Raw genomic sequence first — 18,831 nt, 5'->3', positions numbered from 1 at the left:
TCCATCACGCTTTTAGCTTTTTTTTTTATATGTTACCAATATTTCTGTAGTTATTTATATGAATAACAAAATATGGGTTTTTAGCATGCACTTTTACTTTCCATCACAATGGCCAGGAAGTTAAGGTGCTATGTTAACCACCCATACAGCTGCTGGGTCACTAAGGTCAAATACGCACAACTAAGTTTTTTCTCTCACATAATGTTCCATAATGCACCTTTAAAACATGTAGGATTGATGAAGGTTTTGAAGGAATAAGGTATTGTATGTATATAAAATGAGAAGAGCAAGTAGAAGAGTTTGCAGGAAAATGTATTTTATTTCTGTGTTTATTGCACATGTGAACCAGTGAAACTGGAAAACAATAAAAAATGTGGATATTCCTTTTTTTAATGAGTCTGTGTACACTGTACAGTATGTCTGGAGCATAGACATAGAAATGAGGAAGTAGGGGTATCTGCATTTTTCAACTACGCTACCTTTCTTTCACAAGGCAGACTTTATCTCTTTGAGAATTGAGACCGTTGTCTGCAAGTTTAACGAATAATTAATCAAGTGTGAAGTGATATCAACTACCAAACAAACAATAAATATGTTTTTCTTCAGAATCTTGCAAGCAAGTGCAGGTTTCTGTAAAGTTTTCATGTCTTCAATCTATTCACAACATTGTATCAATGCGCATCAACCATAGACGATAGAACAGTGTTCTCGCGGTAGCTGGTTGACGAGATCACAAGCGGAAGTAAATATCTGGTGCACAGTAGAAAGTAAAGCGTGGGTGCTACAATTTCGGCAAATATTAAAAGAATACGCACTCATCTATTATCGTGTAAACGGCAACCAGTTGGCAGCTCTTTGAATGTTTTACACAAGCGATACTGGGATATCTGAAGAACAGTACGAAATAAGTAAGGTCCATGAAAGCCATATGCTAACTTCACGTAGCCAACGTAATCGCGGTTAAGCTATCGCTGCTTTTAGCACCAGATTTGCACCTGCTGCTGTTCAAGTTGTACTCTTGATCACCAGATTTATAACATTGTTTTAACGGCGTTAGCCCCAGCTGAAGAACACACGGGGGTTGCATCTAAAATGATAATTGAAAACCTTGAAGCGCTGAAGTCTTGGCTGTCTGAAACCCTTGACCCCATGTAAGTATCGCAGCTAAAATGTTAGCAATAATGAAGCCCTGTCCCATCGAGTTATGTAATCTTGTAAACCTCCATACTATTAATATCAGAGCACCCAAAATAGTCTTAAATAGTATAATTTCTGCAACACTATATTATAATATACGCCGACAGTATTAGTCGTACATGAATAATGTGGGCTTTTGCTAAAGGGTTTGTTGCTCCACAGCTGTGACGCGGATCCCTCTGCTCTCGCCAAGTATGTTGTGGCTTTGGTGAAAAAGGATAAAACAGAAAAAGAGCTAAAAGCCCTTTGTATCGACCAGCTGGATGTGTTTCTACAGAAAGGTATGACAACGTTCATCTTTATGGCGTTTTGAGAAACTTTGTCCACACCGTCTCGTGGTCTCCTGTCATCACCATGTGCACTGTTGAGTATATTTATTGTCTTTTAGAAACCCAAGAATTTGTGGACAAACTTTTTGAAGCTATAAGCAGCAAAAGCTACCTCCCTCAGTCAGAGCAGCCAGCACCTGTGGTCAAATCCGAAAAAGATGAGCCTAAAAAGGAGGAAGTAAGTAGTAACTTTTCATTTAATAAGAAACATTATTTCATATATTATTTCAATATATTTACCATTTCTTTTTTTTTACTTAGCCAGGTCAAGAAGACGAGCGAGAGAAGAGGATATCTCGTCGGGTGAATCATAGTCCTCCTCAGTCAAGCTCAAGGTACAGCAGAGACAGGTGTGTGTTTATGTATTTTCTGGGTACGTTGCCTTTATTTCTTAATTTCAGATCATTAGATGACCATTTTCAAGATGTAAATCTGTCTATTATATGTGTATATACACTACTTACTACGGTATACCACTACTGTATATTACATTGCTAGTGTGTATTACACAAGCTAATCTCATTTGTGAGACACTGCAATCATTAATTAATTTTTTGTTTTGTTTGAGACACTGCAATCAGTCATTGTTGTTATTATTTTGGACATTTTGCAATAAAAATGTTTAAGGTAAATGTTTAAGACGTTTATCCCTAGACCCAGGCAACATTTTGAAGTAATCACCCCCTAAATTTTATTACGTTTAAAATCTTGATTCGTTTCTGTATTGCCTGAATTACTAATATTAATTTACTTTTAGGAGAGATGACCGTAGAAGGGACGATCGTTGTAGAAAAAGGGACTACGACCGCCTGCCTCCAAGAAGAGACTCATACCGCGATCGCTACAACCGCAGACGAGGCCGCAGTCGAAGCTACAGTCGCAGCCGCAGCCGGAGCTGGAGCAAAGACCGGGTACGGGATCGAGAGAGAGACCGAGATCGGGACAGAGACCGCACACGGAGCAGGACCCACAGTAGAAGTCGGAGCAGGAGCAGAGGTAACAACATGCGCACCAGTTTAGTTTAGTTATTATTTAGCCCTCCTTTAGTCTCCTGCTGTAGAAGGACTGGAGCATCACCTTTTATAATTGTTTTGTGTGGTTTTTTTTTTACCATGTAAGCAGCTTTGTAATTTAGATCAATTATTCTGCCAGATATGATTTGCTGTTCCTAATGTTTTATCACAGAGAGAGATTCAGGAAAGAGTCGCCCAGAAGGAAGTGATGTTTATGCACCTCCTACAGCTGCATCGTCCACACCAACGACCCTCTTCCCTGTCCCGTCTCTGAGCAGCACCATAACTGTCATCGCTCCCACCCATCACCATAGTAACAACACCACAGAGAGCTGGTCTGAGTTCCGGCCCGAGCATGCTGTTGACCGTGGGCCTTTCAACAGGGGCCCACCTCCACCTCCAAGGAAGAGATGCCGCGACTATGACGGTACCACACTTTGACCTGAAATATCATTTATGTGAATTGTATTTTGCAGGGGTCACAAATTAAATTTCACTAAGGTTCAATTTGAAAAGAAATTATCAAGCAAAGGTCTGGAACATACAAGTTTAATTTATGGCTATATAAGGATTTTTAAGCCTTGACTAAATCTAATAATAAATTAATTACTTTTTTACTAAAGTAAAAAGTATATTTTTTACTCAAAAAATATATTTTGGCTCCTAAATAGAAGAATGCATATGGCCTATATTATGTACACAATGGCCCTTATTTATCAAGCTTGCGCACGGCGAAATCGGAGCGTATCTGAGGTGTATGAAAAACCACCGCTTGTTTTGGCATTTATCAATCTGGACGTGGGGGTACGTCCAGATGAATTGTATTTCCACATTGCATATAATCCTCATCGGTGATTTAAACATGAAACAAGGATACAGTGTTAATATTTATGGACATTTGTTTCAATGCGTGCTGCATCGACATGGTCCTCCACGCCATGGCCCGAACGCAGAGGCTCAGCCCGGACCAGAGACTCTAGAACCTGGGCAGCAGAACACGGAAGCACTCGTGGTGTTTTTTGTATTTTTTATATGTATTTTTTTTCTATTCAAAAGACCGCTGCTGCGCAAACTTTGTGTGGATGGCTTCCCTGCCTCACACCAGTGCTGCCGTGTACCGGGACACTGGAACTCACCTGGGTCTGAGCGAGGCCCTGGCCCGTGTTCTGGTTGGTTTGAGCGCCGAGTCTGTGGGCTGTATTCCATGTTCGTGAGACGCCCGGGCGTCAACCAAATCCTTTGACAATGCCACAGCTTTCTTCGGTCTGGACGGGTTCGTAAAATCCCGCTTTGAGCGGTCTGCACAGCGTCTGGTGACTGTGCACTCTCCTCAGGGGAATGATCAAAACACGTCCTGTCGCAGGACTGTCTTCGGTCCGGCCGGGGTTCGTTATTTATTTTTAGTGAATGTGAAATTGGATTGGCTATAAGGTTAATGTTGGTTACTGGCAGATTGTATAATCTTCCTAATGCACCGAAATATATTTGTTGTGTAAAAACAATTATTTATAATTTCCTGGTTAGAGAAATTTTCTTTTTTGGCGTGTTTTGTGCATAAATGAGGGCCATTGCTCAGTTCTACACTCTACCTTTCTCAGAAGTCAAATGTAATCAGGCTTTTTTTTTCTTACAGAAAAGGGCTTTTGCATGCGAGGAGACATGTGCCCATTCGATCATGGAAGTGACCCTGTTGTGGTCGAAGATGTGAATTTGCCAAATATGCTGCCTTTCCAACCTCCGCCCATCCCAGTTGTGGAACCGCCTCCTCCAGGGCTGCCTCCTCCACCACTTCTGAACCCTCCACCTGTGAACATCCGGCCCCCTGTGCCTCCACCAGGCACACTCCCACCCAGCCTCCCACCAGTGGCAGGTAGAACTTCATTAAACCTTTTTAGGGCATGTGCGGGAATCTTTACTTACTGGGTTTCCCTAGTCAACTAGGCACCTTGCTGTAGCAATTGAGATGTGCAGTTTTTCTTCAAATGTAGTTTACAAACAACAAAGTTACAAACAACTTTGGGTGTGTTATCTGCATTTAAAATTTCCTACTGGACCAACATATATTTCTGGACAAAAGTCTGGACATATACAGCACTAAACAGTGGCTGCCTATTGATTCCAATATGTTACCTACTTTGTTCACTACCACTTTGATTATTGGCTGATGGTGTTTTATGTACAGTTTAAAATTTCGTTCGGTCCTTTTGATTTACAGAAGTCATTTTCATGCATTTGCTCATGTGTAAAACAAGTAGTTTAATGAGTTACATGCCAGATTTGGAGCCCTAAAACTCAAATACATGTAATATCATATTGGCAAATTAGGTGCTACATGCCCACAAATAGCTGTATGCTATTTTATAGCTTGCACCTGAGCACCATTACCTTCAAAATATGGCTGAAAAATGTCTGAAGAGCCGGGTTGACGCACACATCCAAATCTGAGTAGCGCACAAAAGTCGAACATTTGCAACTCTTTTGGGAGCTCGAGCTGTGCGGAGTCATTTTTTTAATTTGAAAAATTTCTGAACCCATCTTATGTCTTACCCAGGGCCTCCTCCTCCTCTTCCTCCCCTACAACCTTCTGGAATGGACGCTCCTCCGAACTCCATTCCCAGCTCTGTGCCCACCATTGTCACCTCCGGCATGCGCCCAGCACTACCTCCGGGCCCAGTGCCGCTCTTCAATCCCGGTATTTCACTTAATTGTTGTTGTTTTATTCTGATGTGTAACTTTACTTTGAGATTTGTAATGTTTTTTTTTGTAGGGATGCACGATTAATTATCAATAAGTTCTTTTGCCGATAATAAGGCCTGATAATTATTAACCCAAATTGCATTGAGTCTGCAGCTCCACCTTGCTCCCTTTCTCTTGGCGGCTCATTCCTGCTCTCCTGCAGATTTCACAACCGTAGAATCCCAACAGCAGACATTCTGCGGCAGAAACAATAGGGGAAGTGACGTCATTAACAGCTGTATCATAAAAAGTATATCACCCACATATTATTGAACTACAAAAAACACTCTACTGCAGCCACTGACTTTATATAATATCGTGCATCCCTATTTGTAAAAACATGTCAACATACTGTAGCATTCAGTTTTAATATTCTATGCTGTGGTAATTATATTTGATTTGAGCAAAGGACACAATGAGCACAATTGAGTTTCTAAGTTTATTTTGTCTGTTTGCTCAGAAGTGTTTGATACAGACGTTTATAACCCTGAAGCTCCCAGCATAACCAATTCATCCAGGCCTGTGTACCGCCACCGCAACGCCCAGCGACCCAACCTGATTGGGCTTACAATGGGGGATGTAGACAAGCCAAGAGGTAAGGAAACCTTTTTAAAAATGTGCATATAGTCAGCGATGGAGCTCATGGACTCACACTCTTTACAATGTCAAAAAAAAAATAGACTCCTCGATACTAAATCGATGCGCAAAGTAATATCAAAGATAGATATTAATTTGAGCAGGTAACAATACTTTGTCTTTTTCTCTTGGCTACACCAATGGCCGGGGGTAGCACAAGTCCGTGACTACAGGGACCGCCATCAGCAGACATTGCAAAAATACCTCCATCTAGTGGCTGCAGAACAAGCTAGTTTCGCACTAGAAAGCATTGCTCTTTACACACTTTGAAAACAACTGTAAAGCCTGAATCCTGACTATGTTAAACTTCCTACAGCTAGATATTCGTCCCGTGATAACGAAACCATGCGGGTTTTTGTAAGGTACATTTTGCAAATCTTGTATATTAAGGAGGGCCTGACTTTGATTGACAGGCCGTTAGCTCTGATGCTAACGGCCTGTCAATCAAAGTCGGGGCCGTGTCTACCATGAAGATCCCGCCCATATGCCCTTTTTAGGAAGATGTTCGATAGGAGCAGGGTAGTAAACACAGCATGGATTCCCTGTTGAATGTATTAACGTAAACGGGGAGGAGTGAGCAGACGCTGTCTATTATTTTTACAGTCTATGGGCTGCACACAGTCACATTCAGAAGATAAATCGTGGCTATGACCAAAGTCTATTGGAGCAAGATTGAGGTTCAAAATGGTGTATGATAGCATTAGAATGGAATAGATTTTGGCTGACAATAGCCTAAAACATATGGATCATTCACAATTTGAAATTGTTAGATGGCTAAATGCTATCTAACGACTATAGGAAATATACATTGAACAGTCAACAGAATTCTGAAAAGTTGTCGAGAGTTAGCTGGCTTTCTAACTGTATGCATATGTGGGCTGACAGTGTCTCAGATGGTAGAGCGGGTTGTCCTGTAATCGAGAGGAATCCCAGCACCTGCAGGCACAGATTGTTGTGTCCTTGACAAAGAAGCTTTACCCATCAGCTGTGTATGAATGCAGTGTTTGTGTGGGGTGTTGATGGTGCTCGTCGTGTGGCTACAGCAGTAGATAACCACCAGTATAGAATTAATACTACAGTGTAGCGTTTTGAGAAACTTGTAAAGTTTTACAAGTGTAAGCCATTATTCTCATTAATATTAGGTTGAGGTCGAACGCCATTCATTTTATTTCCGTGAGGTCCGTCAGTTTGGACCAAAACAAGCTGACGATGCAAACTCCTTTGCTAACATTACTTTCTAAGTGTGTTACCAAAACAAGTATTTTGAACTATCTACAGAAAAGATTCCAAATAACAGCATGAGGATTGTGATGGAGTCTGACCCAAGAAAAAGAGGAGTGGGGCCTCACGACGGGGGAATTTTATCCAAGAAGCCGTGGTTTGAAAAGTAAGATGCACCGCATGCTGCCATTAGTTCATCTAAAGAGGTAAATTTAATACTCATCTTTCATGTGTCTCTTTTGTCTTTGCTTAGGCCGAACTTTAACAAAGCCAATCACCATGGTTACCATAAGAGAGGCCCATTCAATGCCCTCAACAGCAAACTGCTGGTTCGGCAAATTCCCTCTGAGCTCAACAACATCAGCAAACTCAACGAACATTTCAGCAAGTTTGGCACCATTGTCAATCTACAGGTAACCCACTCATTTTAGAAAGTATATTGTACAGTTATGCTGTCTATATATAGAATAAAGTAGAATAAAGCTGTAACAGTTGGCTAGTAGATGCATTGTTCAAACGCTGAAAACATGCCAAATAATGTTATTTAAAGCTGTGACCAACAACAAGAGTACTCCTCACTGATAGAGAAGTTACGTTAAAGTTTTATCATGCCGCTGTCATAGTTGTATTCATTTCGTATCTGAAGATCGACCACTCAGATCATCAGTGCGTGTTGTAACGTTAATTACTTTGAATGGCATTCCAAGGAGCTTTCGGAGGTCAGAAATATAACAGTTGCTTGGAACGCAGCATAAGGACAGTGATTGATAACCAGAGGTGGGAGTAAGTCACTCAATGCAAGTCTCGAGTCAAGTCCAAGTCGTGAAGGTCCAAGTCTCAAGCAAGTCCAAGTCAATCGGTCATGGTGTCAAGTCAAGTCATAGCTTTTGTCAAGTCAAGTCTTGTCTAGCCGGCAAGTCACCTCAAGTCACAAACGCCAGCGTGTCTACTTTTCATGTGTTTAATCTTGAAAATAATAAGTGCTTTCTCAAGATACCGTAATTTTGGAAATTTAGGCTAAAATCAAACTTTTTAAAATCTCATGGATTTGGATATAAAGTCTAATTAATATTTAAACGCCACAACATTCAAAATATATGTATAATAAATAAACAGTCTATGTACAAAATTGCTGGGACAGCATTTTAAGGAAGGGGGCCCGGGGGGGGCGACTTAAAAAATATGAAATATAGTATTTTAAATATGAGCTGCTTTTCCCTGCAGTCTGAAGCATAGATATAAAATAATATTTTTATTTTTGCTAGTTTCTGTCAGTGGTGCCCCCCAGCCCCTGTATACTCAGATTCGCCCCTGCTCAAAGTAGACTCCGCGTAGCCTTCAGTCCCGCTGTCACTGGGCTGTGTGCGGATGCGTAAAATAGCCTCTAAATGCTGTAAACTTTGTGTGAACGCCTTAAAACATCGAAAAGCCCCGAAATTTCTGTTGATTAATCCAGCTCTTTCGTATCGTCGTTCTGGAGGCTCCGTCTGCGCTGTAGGTCCAGTCCATTGTTTCTAACGATTTCCTGTCCGTAAATATCCACCTCTTCACTGTCTTTAGAAAACTTTTAATGCATGTATTTTGACGTCGTATTTCCTCCTGCCTTTTCGTGCTGTATTGATTAGAAGCGCTGTGTCGGGTAACCAAACACGCATGTGGCTGATTACCATATGTAAACATAGATGCGCCACTTTTACGCAATGAATCCTGATCTTTCGACCGTTTCACTCAAATAAATATTAACTATAAATTCACAGCGAGTCATTGAGAGTCATTGGCCTCAAGTCCAAGTTAAGTCTCGAGTCACAAACAGCAAGTCCCAAGTCAAGTCAAGTCTTTTTGCAGCTTTGGTCAAGTAAGTCTCAAGTCCCGAAAATTGCGACTCGAGTCTGACTCGAGTCATGTCATGTGACTCGAGTCTCCCACCTCTGTTGATAACTCACTGCAAAAATAGCTCTGACTGTGTCTAACTGAGCATCAGGAGCATATTATCATTGGCATGTTTATGTTTGACAGTTTACAGACTGTTTACTTGCTCCTGGAACATAGCAACAGATAGAAGTTTTACGTTTTTCACCTTCTCATTCAATTACTAGCAACTGTTGTGTATTTTGCTTTTATGTTTTATGCTTGCAAGTTTTGTGTGCGCGCGTGTGCCACACTTACTTCTGTTTAATACACATGCATTTTCAGATTTTTTTCTATGTGTAGTGTAATGTACTTTTACGCGTTAAACGTACATAAATTATGTATATATACAAAAAAAGTATTTCACAGAGGAAAAACATATAATTGGAGTTTTCGGTTGCCCTGACAGGTGGCCTTCCAGAATGACCCAGAGGCCGCTGTGATCCAGTTTGCATCTCCAGATGAGGCTAAACGTGCCATACAGAGCCCAGAGGCTGTTCTGAACAACCGCTTTATCCGAGTGCACTGGTATCGAGAAGATGGAGGTGACGCGCAGAGCCAGCCTCACTCACAGCAGCAACAGCAAACTTCCACGGTTTGAGCACAACTTTATACATACCTATTTTTACTTTGCTTTGTCTTGATTTTTTCAAAAATGTCTCTTTGCTGTGAGTGTTGGTTTTCTAATTGAAGCAGGAGTATTTACGTTTTTCTGACATCACTTGGTGATAATTATAAAATCATGATCATTCTTACATTTTGTAAGAAGATTGGGATGATGAGAAATGAAGACACCAAGTGCTCATTTCATTGTGTTGAGTTTTTTTTTCTGGGCAAAGAATGTCACGAGTTCAAATGTTTGAGTCACAATTATTATGAAAGAAAGCTTTCTGAGTTTTTAATTCCTCACAGTTATCGACATTATGATGGGAAACAACTGGGATTTTTAGTTTCTTTTAAAAAAATGCTTTATTAATTGCTTGAACTTGCTAAACATTCACTTTTATATTTAAACGGGAAATAAATATTTTTTTCCCCTTTTTTGTTGAAAAAAAGAATATTATGACATGCCAAATTTCTTTACTTAAAGCCACACTGCGTAGAAATTTCCCCAATAAATAAGTTTTATTTATATGAAATATATGAAATTTATGATAGATATTTTCACCATTGAAAAATACCGTATTAATGTACAAACAAACATGTGCTTTTGCTGTGAGCGGCTCAGCTCTCCAAAGACATGACTGTAATTTAACTGTGAGTGGGTACGTCTCCATGCAGATGTGACTAAAGTCAACAGAATTTGAGATTTAAAACAGGTTAAAGGTTCTTATCCAAATCCATTCTTTGATTATCCACTGCAGAAATAGCATTTTTTATGTCGAGCTGGTCATTAGGGGCATGTTTTGTACGGATGGCAACAGTATAGTCCAAAATGTTTCGCAGTGTGCCTTTAAAGAGACTCTATGCAAGTTGGCCATTTTATACTCACTACTGCCACCTCAGGTCATACGTGTAACTGCACCTTCTATTTTAAGCTTCGGACCGAAGTAACACCTTTTTGAGTGACCGTGCAGGATTTTAGAGGCAGTTGTGGTGAACAGGTCTGAGCTTATTCTACACATTAGGACATGGCTGGAACATGAAGGGGGAGGAAAATACATAATTTTAACATTTTTAAACTCCGTATTGTCCCTTTAAACATATTAAGATATACTTTATTTTTCTGTAACTTAGTCGGTCTCCTGTCTCATCACTGCTGCGCTCGGGGACCAAGTAAAGACGCCGCTCTAATCTCACCGCTCTCCTTCTCTTGCACTCGACTTAAAATTAAGTAATGAAAAGAGCATTTTTTCATTGTTTTTAAGAAAAACTCGGACCCGATTAAACTACAAACATCCCGTATTTCCCTGTAAATGTGGCACACGTTAATAAGCTCCATAAACTAACTGTAACCCAGCTGCAACCTGTAAATGAGAAGAGCTGCGTGAATATTTGAACCATCAACGCAAAACAAAAAGTCTTCTGACGCTGACCCTCCACTCTCAAAGACTAAAGTGCCCACATCTGAATCAAAGATCATACAATGAGAAGCATGTCTCCACACAAGTTATATTACAATGGCCAAACTGTCAAACACTGGCTCTGAGGTGTTTTCTTTGATGTTGATACAGCTTCCAGCCACTTCACTGAAGCAGTCTGTTAAAGACCGCCTTGGACCTTTAGTCACATCGAGCCTTGAGCCGACGCCGGACTCCAGTGTGGACTCTCAGGTTTGTGCTGCTGCGGGCTGGACTTGAACTGTTTGACATAATTAACATCTCTCACTAATGCAGTGTTTCTTTCATTGCACAGAATTCATCAAAGCCGTCAGTGAAAGAACGCTTGGGATTCTCTGCTAAACCTGCCGCTCCAGTTGAAAAGGTGTGTGATTTAATTGATTAACTTCACTGGGAAAATGTCTTCTCTCTACATACCGACATTTGTTAATGCATCACATCGACTGATATATAAAAGTATTTGTTATGATTTCTGTCAGGTATATTCCACCTCTTTGGGTCTTACGAAAACTGTGTACAACCCAGTTGCCTTGAAGATTGCTCAGAAAACCTCAGAAGATATCTTGAAGAAAAAACAGGTACACAATGGATTTGAATTCAGAGAAATATTAAGCTGAAATTCTTTAGCTTGTGTCTAATTTGTTGATTACTCTGACTCCAGGATGCCCTGAAACTACAGCAAGATGTCAGGAGAAAGAAGCAGGAAATTCTAGAGAAACACATTGAAACTCAGAAGGTAAATAAATACATTAATTAAACTAATGGAGATTTCAGAAAGTAAAATACTCAATATATTACCTTCTGAAATGTCCATTAGTTAATCACTAAGAGTTCATATAAAAGCATTTGGAAACGACAATGTGTTAACCAGCAGTGACTTGTTATTCCATGACTGTTTTCTCTACTTTTACATGTTTGGGGTCTGATACTGATATGAAGGGGGTTGGCATGGCCGATAGCCGATATTTTAAGTAATTTAATTTAATGTTTTTTTAAATCTCTCAAATGGCTAGACATTTACTGATATAGTAACGGTTTCAATCATTGAAATATATAGAAATATATCTAATAGAGGTCGACCAATGTTTTTTTTCTAAGGCCGATTATTGGGGATTTTGATTGGCTGATACTGATATGCAACATTGTTATTTTTGGAAATTGTCTTGTGTATGAAGCTTCTGAGCGTGTTAGTGTCTGACAGCAGGGGGCGCTGTATGTTCATGTTTTGTAGGTACTTTAGTGGAAGCTTGTTTAAAAGACAAAAATCAGTCGATTCCTAAACATAAACCTGTAAGTCTCTATCTTGTGTGGTTCCGAAATTATAAACAAAACAACATAAAATGTTTAAAATAGGTACAAACTTGTGACCGATTTTCACCGCGATGTTTCCTCTGCTCCCCTGAGGCCTAGGGAATTGTGGGAGGGCTTTAAAATGAGGGAAGTTTTTATCACTTTCCGTTTCAGAGATATCTGCATGTTTATTGGCCGATATTGTAAAATAGCTCATATCGGCCCGATATATTAGTCGGAGCCGTCTTTAAAAATGTATTTAGCAGGTCTATCAAATTTGAGCGCAAGCATGAAAGAAACAACATCAAGAATGGACGCGCTCCACTGCAAACTCCCCGAATGGAGAATGAATCGTGACATTCATGAAAGATTATTTGGCAGCCAAAACTGAATACCACGAGCCGATCCGCTCTGTTAAGAAACCTGTTAAGACACATTAATGTTTCGAATGATGGAAAAATGGCATTCATAACACATTGTTTTGTGTAAACCCAGCATTAACTGTTGGTTTGGATTCACACCAACCAAACACCCTATCGCTGTTTGGGGAGGGCAGGGCGACTACTTGTCTGTTCATGTTTCCTCTTGTTTGCCTCCGTCTCACCTGCTCAGAGCAACCTCTACATTGACGCCACCCAAACCCCAGACCAAGCCCGACAGCAGCACAGTGGTTCTCTGTGAAATGTTTATAATGCAAGTCTAGCTGTCAGTTGTCAAAAAAATGCATCGCTCCCTTGTTCAAACTCCGTGTGGAGTCCCGCCTTTTATTTATTTTTCTGTCACAAATAAGTTTGTACATTTATCTGGCTGGTTGATAAAACCGTGTGCATCAAGCATGACGCTTGAAGGTGCCCAATTCAGCGAGTCTAACAACTCAAAAACACAATAGAAAAGCTTTCCCTCTAATATCCAGCTGATTTGCTGGCCAGCCAGTAACACGAGGCCAATGGCAATGCTCCCAGTGTGGCCACAACACATTCACACAAAACTGGCTTCATCGACCTCCACAAACCGCCATCTACTCACCAACTCCCCCACCGTCTGCGAAATCTTGCTCTACCACTCCCAACTGGAGATGATCATGTTTATGTGAATGGGCCTTTAAGAGTTAAAGTTTAGTTTGTGCTCGTCCAGGAAGTATTCTTGCCAACATCCCACGTCCTTGGGCTCAAGAACGTGGGAATACGTCCATAATCTGCATTTGTAGAACATCACCATACAGGTGAGACTCGGAAAATTAGAATATCGTGAAAAAGTGCATTAATTTCTGTAATTCAACTTAAACTGTGAAACTAATATATGATAGACTCAATACATGCAAAGTAAGATATGTAACTTTTATTTGTTAATTTCGATTATTTCTTGACATATGTTACTTTGCATGTAATGAGTCTACAGTATATCATATTTTAGTTTCACATTTCAAGTTTAATTACAGAAATAAATGACCTTTTGAACGATATTCTAATTTTCCGTTTTACCTGTATGTGGTGGTGCCTCATTTAGCACGTGGACCCATTTACACTGAAAGACTTGGGGCCAGATCTTGTGGCGGCGCACGGGGCGGCGCAGGCTCTTGGCGAATTATTTTCCGAGTGGCGGCGCTATATGTGCCATTCGCCTCCGCCACCTGTGAGGGGGCGTCACAAGAGGAGGTGACTGCACTGATGGAAACACGGCTGACATTCACTTCCTCGTTTACATTGCGCTGGCTTGCGTTCTTTCTTAAGCCTTAGACTCTCACAGGTCAAACTAAAAACTTTATTTACCCCATTGTGAGCTAAACGATGTTCACGTCTCGAGAGAAAAAGAGCTACAGCGTCCGCTGTGGCACGGATCGGCCCGCGCTTGGCGTGAACGCGAAGCCAAACAAAAGCACATGTTCACCCCCCACTCCCACACAACCACTCTCCTGGACGCGGAGTCGATTTGGTTGGAGGAAAATGTGTGTGTCTCAACCCACTTAAATGCGCTAAGTCTGGAGTGGCAAGATCACAAAGTGCGCTCCTACTGAGCGCAAAATGTCACGCTATCGTCTCCGTTTTGATGCACAAGATCGGGCCCTTGGTGTATCACATACAACACGGACAGCTGTCATCTCCAGAAGTTCTCCGACGACTCCGCCATCGTGGGCTGTGTGTCTAAGGGGAACGACCTGGAGTACCGGTCAGTCATCCTAGACTTTGTGGACTGGTGTGAGCGCAACCACCTGTGCTTGAACATCAGTAAGACGAAGGAGATGGTGATCGACTTCACGAGGAAGCCACTACCGCACACTCCGCTGAACATCCAGGGGGAGGACATTGAGGAGGTGGACAGTTTCAAGTACCTGGGTGTTCACCTCAACAATAAACTGGACTGGTCCCACAACACCAACGCCTTGTACAAGAAGGGCCAAAGTCTCCTCCACCTTCTGAGGAGACTGAGGTCCTTCGGAGTGAGCAGGCCTCTGCTCAGGACTTTTTATGACTCTGTGGTGGCCTCTGCTCTCCACTACGCTGCCGTGTGCTGGGCCCCGGGCAGCACAGAGCGGGACAAGAACAGAATGAACAAGCTGGTCAGGAGGGCCAGCTCCGTCCTGGGCTGCCCCCTGGACTCTGTGGAGGAGGTGAGTGACAGGAGGGTGTTAGCCAAGCTCACCTCCATCATGGACAACACCTCCCACCCACTGCACGGGACTGTAGAAGAGCTGAGCAGCTCTCTCAGTGGAAGACTGAGACACCCTCAAAACCGCAAAACCTTCATCCCCACTGCTGTCAGACTGTACAATAAGACTGTAAAGTAACATGTGCAATCATCTCTGTATCAGCTGCACTTTATTAACTGAGTGATCTTCTTGAACGCCGACTGTAACAAGTGAATTTCTCCTTTGTGAGATCAATAAAGGATTATCTTATCTTATCTTATCACAGTTTCCACTACATCACACATGACAAGGTGTGCCATAGTTTCTGTTGACAGTAGAGCACTTTAATCTCTGCCGACTTTCCTTGCAGCTCCTCATTTCTAAACTGGAGAAGAATAAAACAATGAAAGCAGAGGATAAGGCCAAAATCATGGAGACTTTAAGCACCTTGACCAAAAGCATCACAAAACTACAGGAGGAGATTAAAGGAATCTCCGCCAGCGCCACCATTCGTACGGTTAAGACCAAGGCCCAGGTAAACTTGCAGAAAAAACTATCACTGTATGCCTGTGATGGATATGTATGAAATTAACGGAGATGTTTTGTGTCCAGGCACAAAAGGAGCTGCTAGACGCCGAGTTGGATTTGTATAAGAAGACCCAGTCTGGAGAAGACACGGCACTGCTGAAGATTAAGTACACACAGCTGCAGATTGAGGTAATTTCCTGAAAGGAGCCTCCCTTTTCAAGATCTTTATCAGATAATGAATTACATAGTTACTACATGAGGTAGTTCCTGATGTTTTTTTTTAGGTAACTATGGATTTTGCGCACTTTGGGACACAAAGGAAGTTAAAATATATATTTGTGTATATTTTTTTTAATGATTGTTCTTAATGGCCTCGGAAATACACTTTGGACTGAGTGTTCTATATTTGTTTTCTTGAAGGCTGCCAAAAGGGGCATCTTGTCTCCGGGACGGGGCCGCGGGCTGCATCCTCGTGGCCGTGGCACGCTCAGAGCGAGAGGAAGAGGAGGTAGGTGCAGAGGAAGAGGAGTCCCAGCACATGCCGTTGTGGATCATAGACCTCGAGCACTGGAGATTTCAGGATTCAGCGACGCAGACCATGTCAACCTCCTGCCACACTTTGCTGTAAGTCCAGGGCAAATGTTCAATTTGAACGGCACAATGCCACAGTAGTGCTTGTACTTCACTGCTAGAAAGTCCTGGGTTTGATCTGTGAGCCGTACATATTAGCCCATGGCTACAATCTGGCATGGTGCATTTACATGCAGCAGTTCCATGTGTTCATAAATATGTACTTTCCCAACCAAATAAATAAGGTGTTATTCTACATATACCACTGTAGTGCCCTCTGGTGGAGACTCATGCAAACAGCAAAGTCATTCTTAGATCCTGCTGCAATAGTTTCTTTAGTGCTTATGGCTGGTTTACACATAAAGACGACAAGTCACGAAGGCCATGAAACCACATTCGTGGCTGAGGATCATGAATGTGGAGGAAATTTCGGGACAGGTTTCATGCACCGTCACAAAATGTTGACACTTGCTGCTGGCTGCTCCGCGTTGCTGCGGGCTGCTGTGGGCTGCTGCAGACTATTGGGAAATGTGGTACCTATAATAAAAATAATTATAAATACAACCGCTCCCATTCTCATTCATTCCTCCTTGAAAAGTCGGTCTTCCTGGTCCTTTATGGAGGCTGCTCCAGGTATATCATATTTTAGGCAATGTCAATCTTGATCAAATAAAGTTTCCAAATTCTAATCACATAAATGAACGCTTCTAGTGGTAGGAAGTGAGCCAACTGTTGATGACTAAAGTTTCAGTGCCTTTAATTCTAGTACCACTAGTACGAGTACCACTTCTCATAAAGGCATCGTGCCTATGTGTGAACCCAGCATTATCCAATTCATGACTGAAAGTGTGGGATGGCGCTACACATTTTATGTTTATTTTATTGCATGGGGTAATAGTGCCTCACCAACACTGACACCAAACCTACATAAGATGGCATCAGAAAAATGTAAATGTGAACGGACCAGTCCATGAAACCAAATATGGTGAATATTGCAAATTAAAATATCAAGCATTGGTTTGAAAAATGTGCATTTTTTTTTTTTCTCATCTTGAAGCAATTTGGAGAGATTGAAGATTGTCAAATCGATGAGAACCGTTTGACTGCAGTCATCACTTACAAGACCAGAGCTGAGGCTGAACTGGTGGGTTATAATCTCTGCTTGGCTGTCCCTCATAGATGATTCACATACTCGCTGTTCTCCTCTTTGAAAGGCGGCTGTACACGGAGTGAGACTGAACAACCAGACCCTGCGTTTGGCCTGGCACAAACCTGCTGTGAATCTCAGTCGTGTGGACACAGAGGAGGCTGAAGCCGATGAGGATGAGGTTTGTTTTAACTTTAACTTTATATATTGTAATGGGGATCATACACAAGGGCGGTTAATACACTGGTAAGACATGAATCACTTGTTCTAATTGAATCTATCGTTTTGACACATTTTAGCCTGGACTGCACAAAATGATTCACTCATGTCCGCTGTCAGACAGAACATTATGTCTTAAATGTTTAATTTGATGTGTCCCTCTGGTTTGGTTTACTGTCTCTCCTTTGAGTGTAGAGCAGATGTGCATCGACGACAGATCGGTACAGATTGAGTTTTCTGACTAGTCCTGTTAAAGCATTACAGTATACATTTGTAAATTATTGAATATGTCTACTAAATATGTCTACTAGGAATCCTCAACAACTCTCAACTCTTGATACTTTGTTTAATGTTGCCTTGCTTCCATAAGGGGGAGCCATTGTATATTGTTGAAAGCGATGTCTTGGTTATAGCCTTTGGTCTTAGATATTACTTTACAACACACTAACTCTAGCCCCCCTCCCTCAGTTTCCGGAGGAGCCGCTGAGTGATGATGCGTTGCTACAGGACGATGAAGAAGAAGATGACGAGCCGCGTTCCTGGAGGAGATGAAGACCAGTGTCCATCAACTTTCAACAGTTCGACCCAGATTCTTCACTTTTGTTTTCTCTAACAAATATGTAACCGGCATTAACACCATGTACAATGTTAGAGCTATTTTTAATGTTTCTCACAAACAGCAATGGTGACTTTTTTTTTTTTTTTTTTAATGCTCTTAATGTAGTTAGGTAGTTATGCTTTTTTTTTTTTGCCACACAGAATACAGTTGTCTGGATGTGAAGGCTGATCACTTAGACAAAGTTGTGAACATTGTTTCTGAATACAATGACTTGTGTTTTGTAATTTACACAACTATAGCTTTGCAGAAGTGGTTAATTCAATTGGTTATAATGCTCCTGTAAATATTTTATGTATGAGTTTGAATAATTTGTAAAGAAACGCTTGGCTTCAGTTCCTGGCTTTATTTTGACTTGTAAAAAAATAAAGAATTGAAATGGTCTGAAAACATCCTGCCAAAAGAAAAAAAAGAAAGAAAAGAAAATAACACCTCGAATGGAAAAAAGAGAAAATGTTGGCAGTGAGTGAAAAAAGAGCCTAAGACCATTTCAAAAAAACAAAAAAAAACTTCATCGTCCTAAAAGAGCAAACTTCTAAATGCACCTACATAAACACATTGGTATGGTAAATTTGACATACAACGGTAAGTAAAAAAAAGTTTCCTCACCGTGGCATAATTTTCAGAAATTCTGAAAGTGTGTTTTTGTGTTTACAGAATCGGGGAGAAATTGAGGTTTTTTTCAAGAGACGTCCAAGATTCATCTATATAATGAATTGATAACCATGTTTTTTT

At 41.1% G+C, this 18,831-nt stretch overlaps 1 protein-coding gene across 1 annotated transcript; it reads left to right on the top strand.

Annotated features, from left to right (window-relative positions):
• The first annotated feature begins 741 nt into the window (after positions 1 to 741).
• Positions 742 to 18,607, top strand: rbm26 (RNA binding motif protein 26). Its single transcript, XM_079555153.1, has 22 exons — positions 742 to 1,151; positions 1,360 to 1,478; positions 1,586 to 1,704; positions 1,788 to 1,876; positions 2,284 to 2,522; positions 2,712 to 2,966; positions 4,173 to 4,409; positions 5,091 to 5,231; positions 5,736 to 5,870; positions 7,190 to 7,298; positions 7,386 to 7,545; positions 9,450 to 9,635; positions 11,215 to 11,313; positions 11,396 to 11,464; positions 11,580 to 11,678; positions 11,762 to 11,836; positions 15,387 to 15,551; positions 15,629 to 15,733; positions 15,965 to 16,168; positions 17,172 to 17,258; positions 17,329 to 17,442; positions 17,949 to 18,607. The coding sequence occupies exons 1-22, from the start codon at positions 1,093 to 1,095 to the stop codon at positions 18,030 to 18,032; spliced, it is 2,949 nt and encodes a 982-aa protein (XP_079411279.1). The 5' UTR covers positions 742 to 1,092; the 3' UTR covers positions 18,033 to 18,607.
• Positions 18,608 to 18,831: the final 224 nt, after the last annotated feature.

This window comes from Gobius niger, assembly GCF_951799975.1.
Source record: "Gobius niger genome assembly, chromosome: 4".
NCBI lineage: Eukaryota > Metazoa > Chordata > Actinopteri > Gobiiformes > Gobiidae > Gobius > Gobius niger.
This window is presented reverse-complemented; position numbering and strand designations above follow the sequence as displayed.

What these genes read in the sequence shown, in the direction of transcription:
- rbm26 (XM_079555153.1), top strand. Translation starts at nt 1,093, where the DNA reads ATGATAATTGAAAACCTTGAAGCGCTGAAGTCTTGGCTGTCTGAAACC. An exon ending in ACTCCAGTGTGGACTCTCAG is followed by an intron (nt 11,314 to 11,395) that starts GTTTGTGCTGCT and finishes TTCATTGCACAG; the next exon opens with AATTCATCAAAGCCGTCAGT. An exon ending in ACACACAGCTGCAGATTGAG is followed by an intron (nt 15,734 to 15,964) that starts GTAATTTCCTGA and finishes GTTTTCTTGAAG; the next exon opens with GCTGCCAAAAGGGGCATCTT.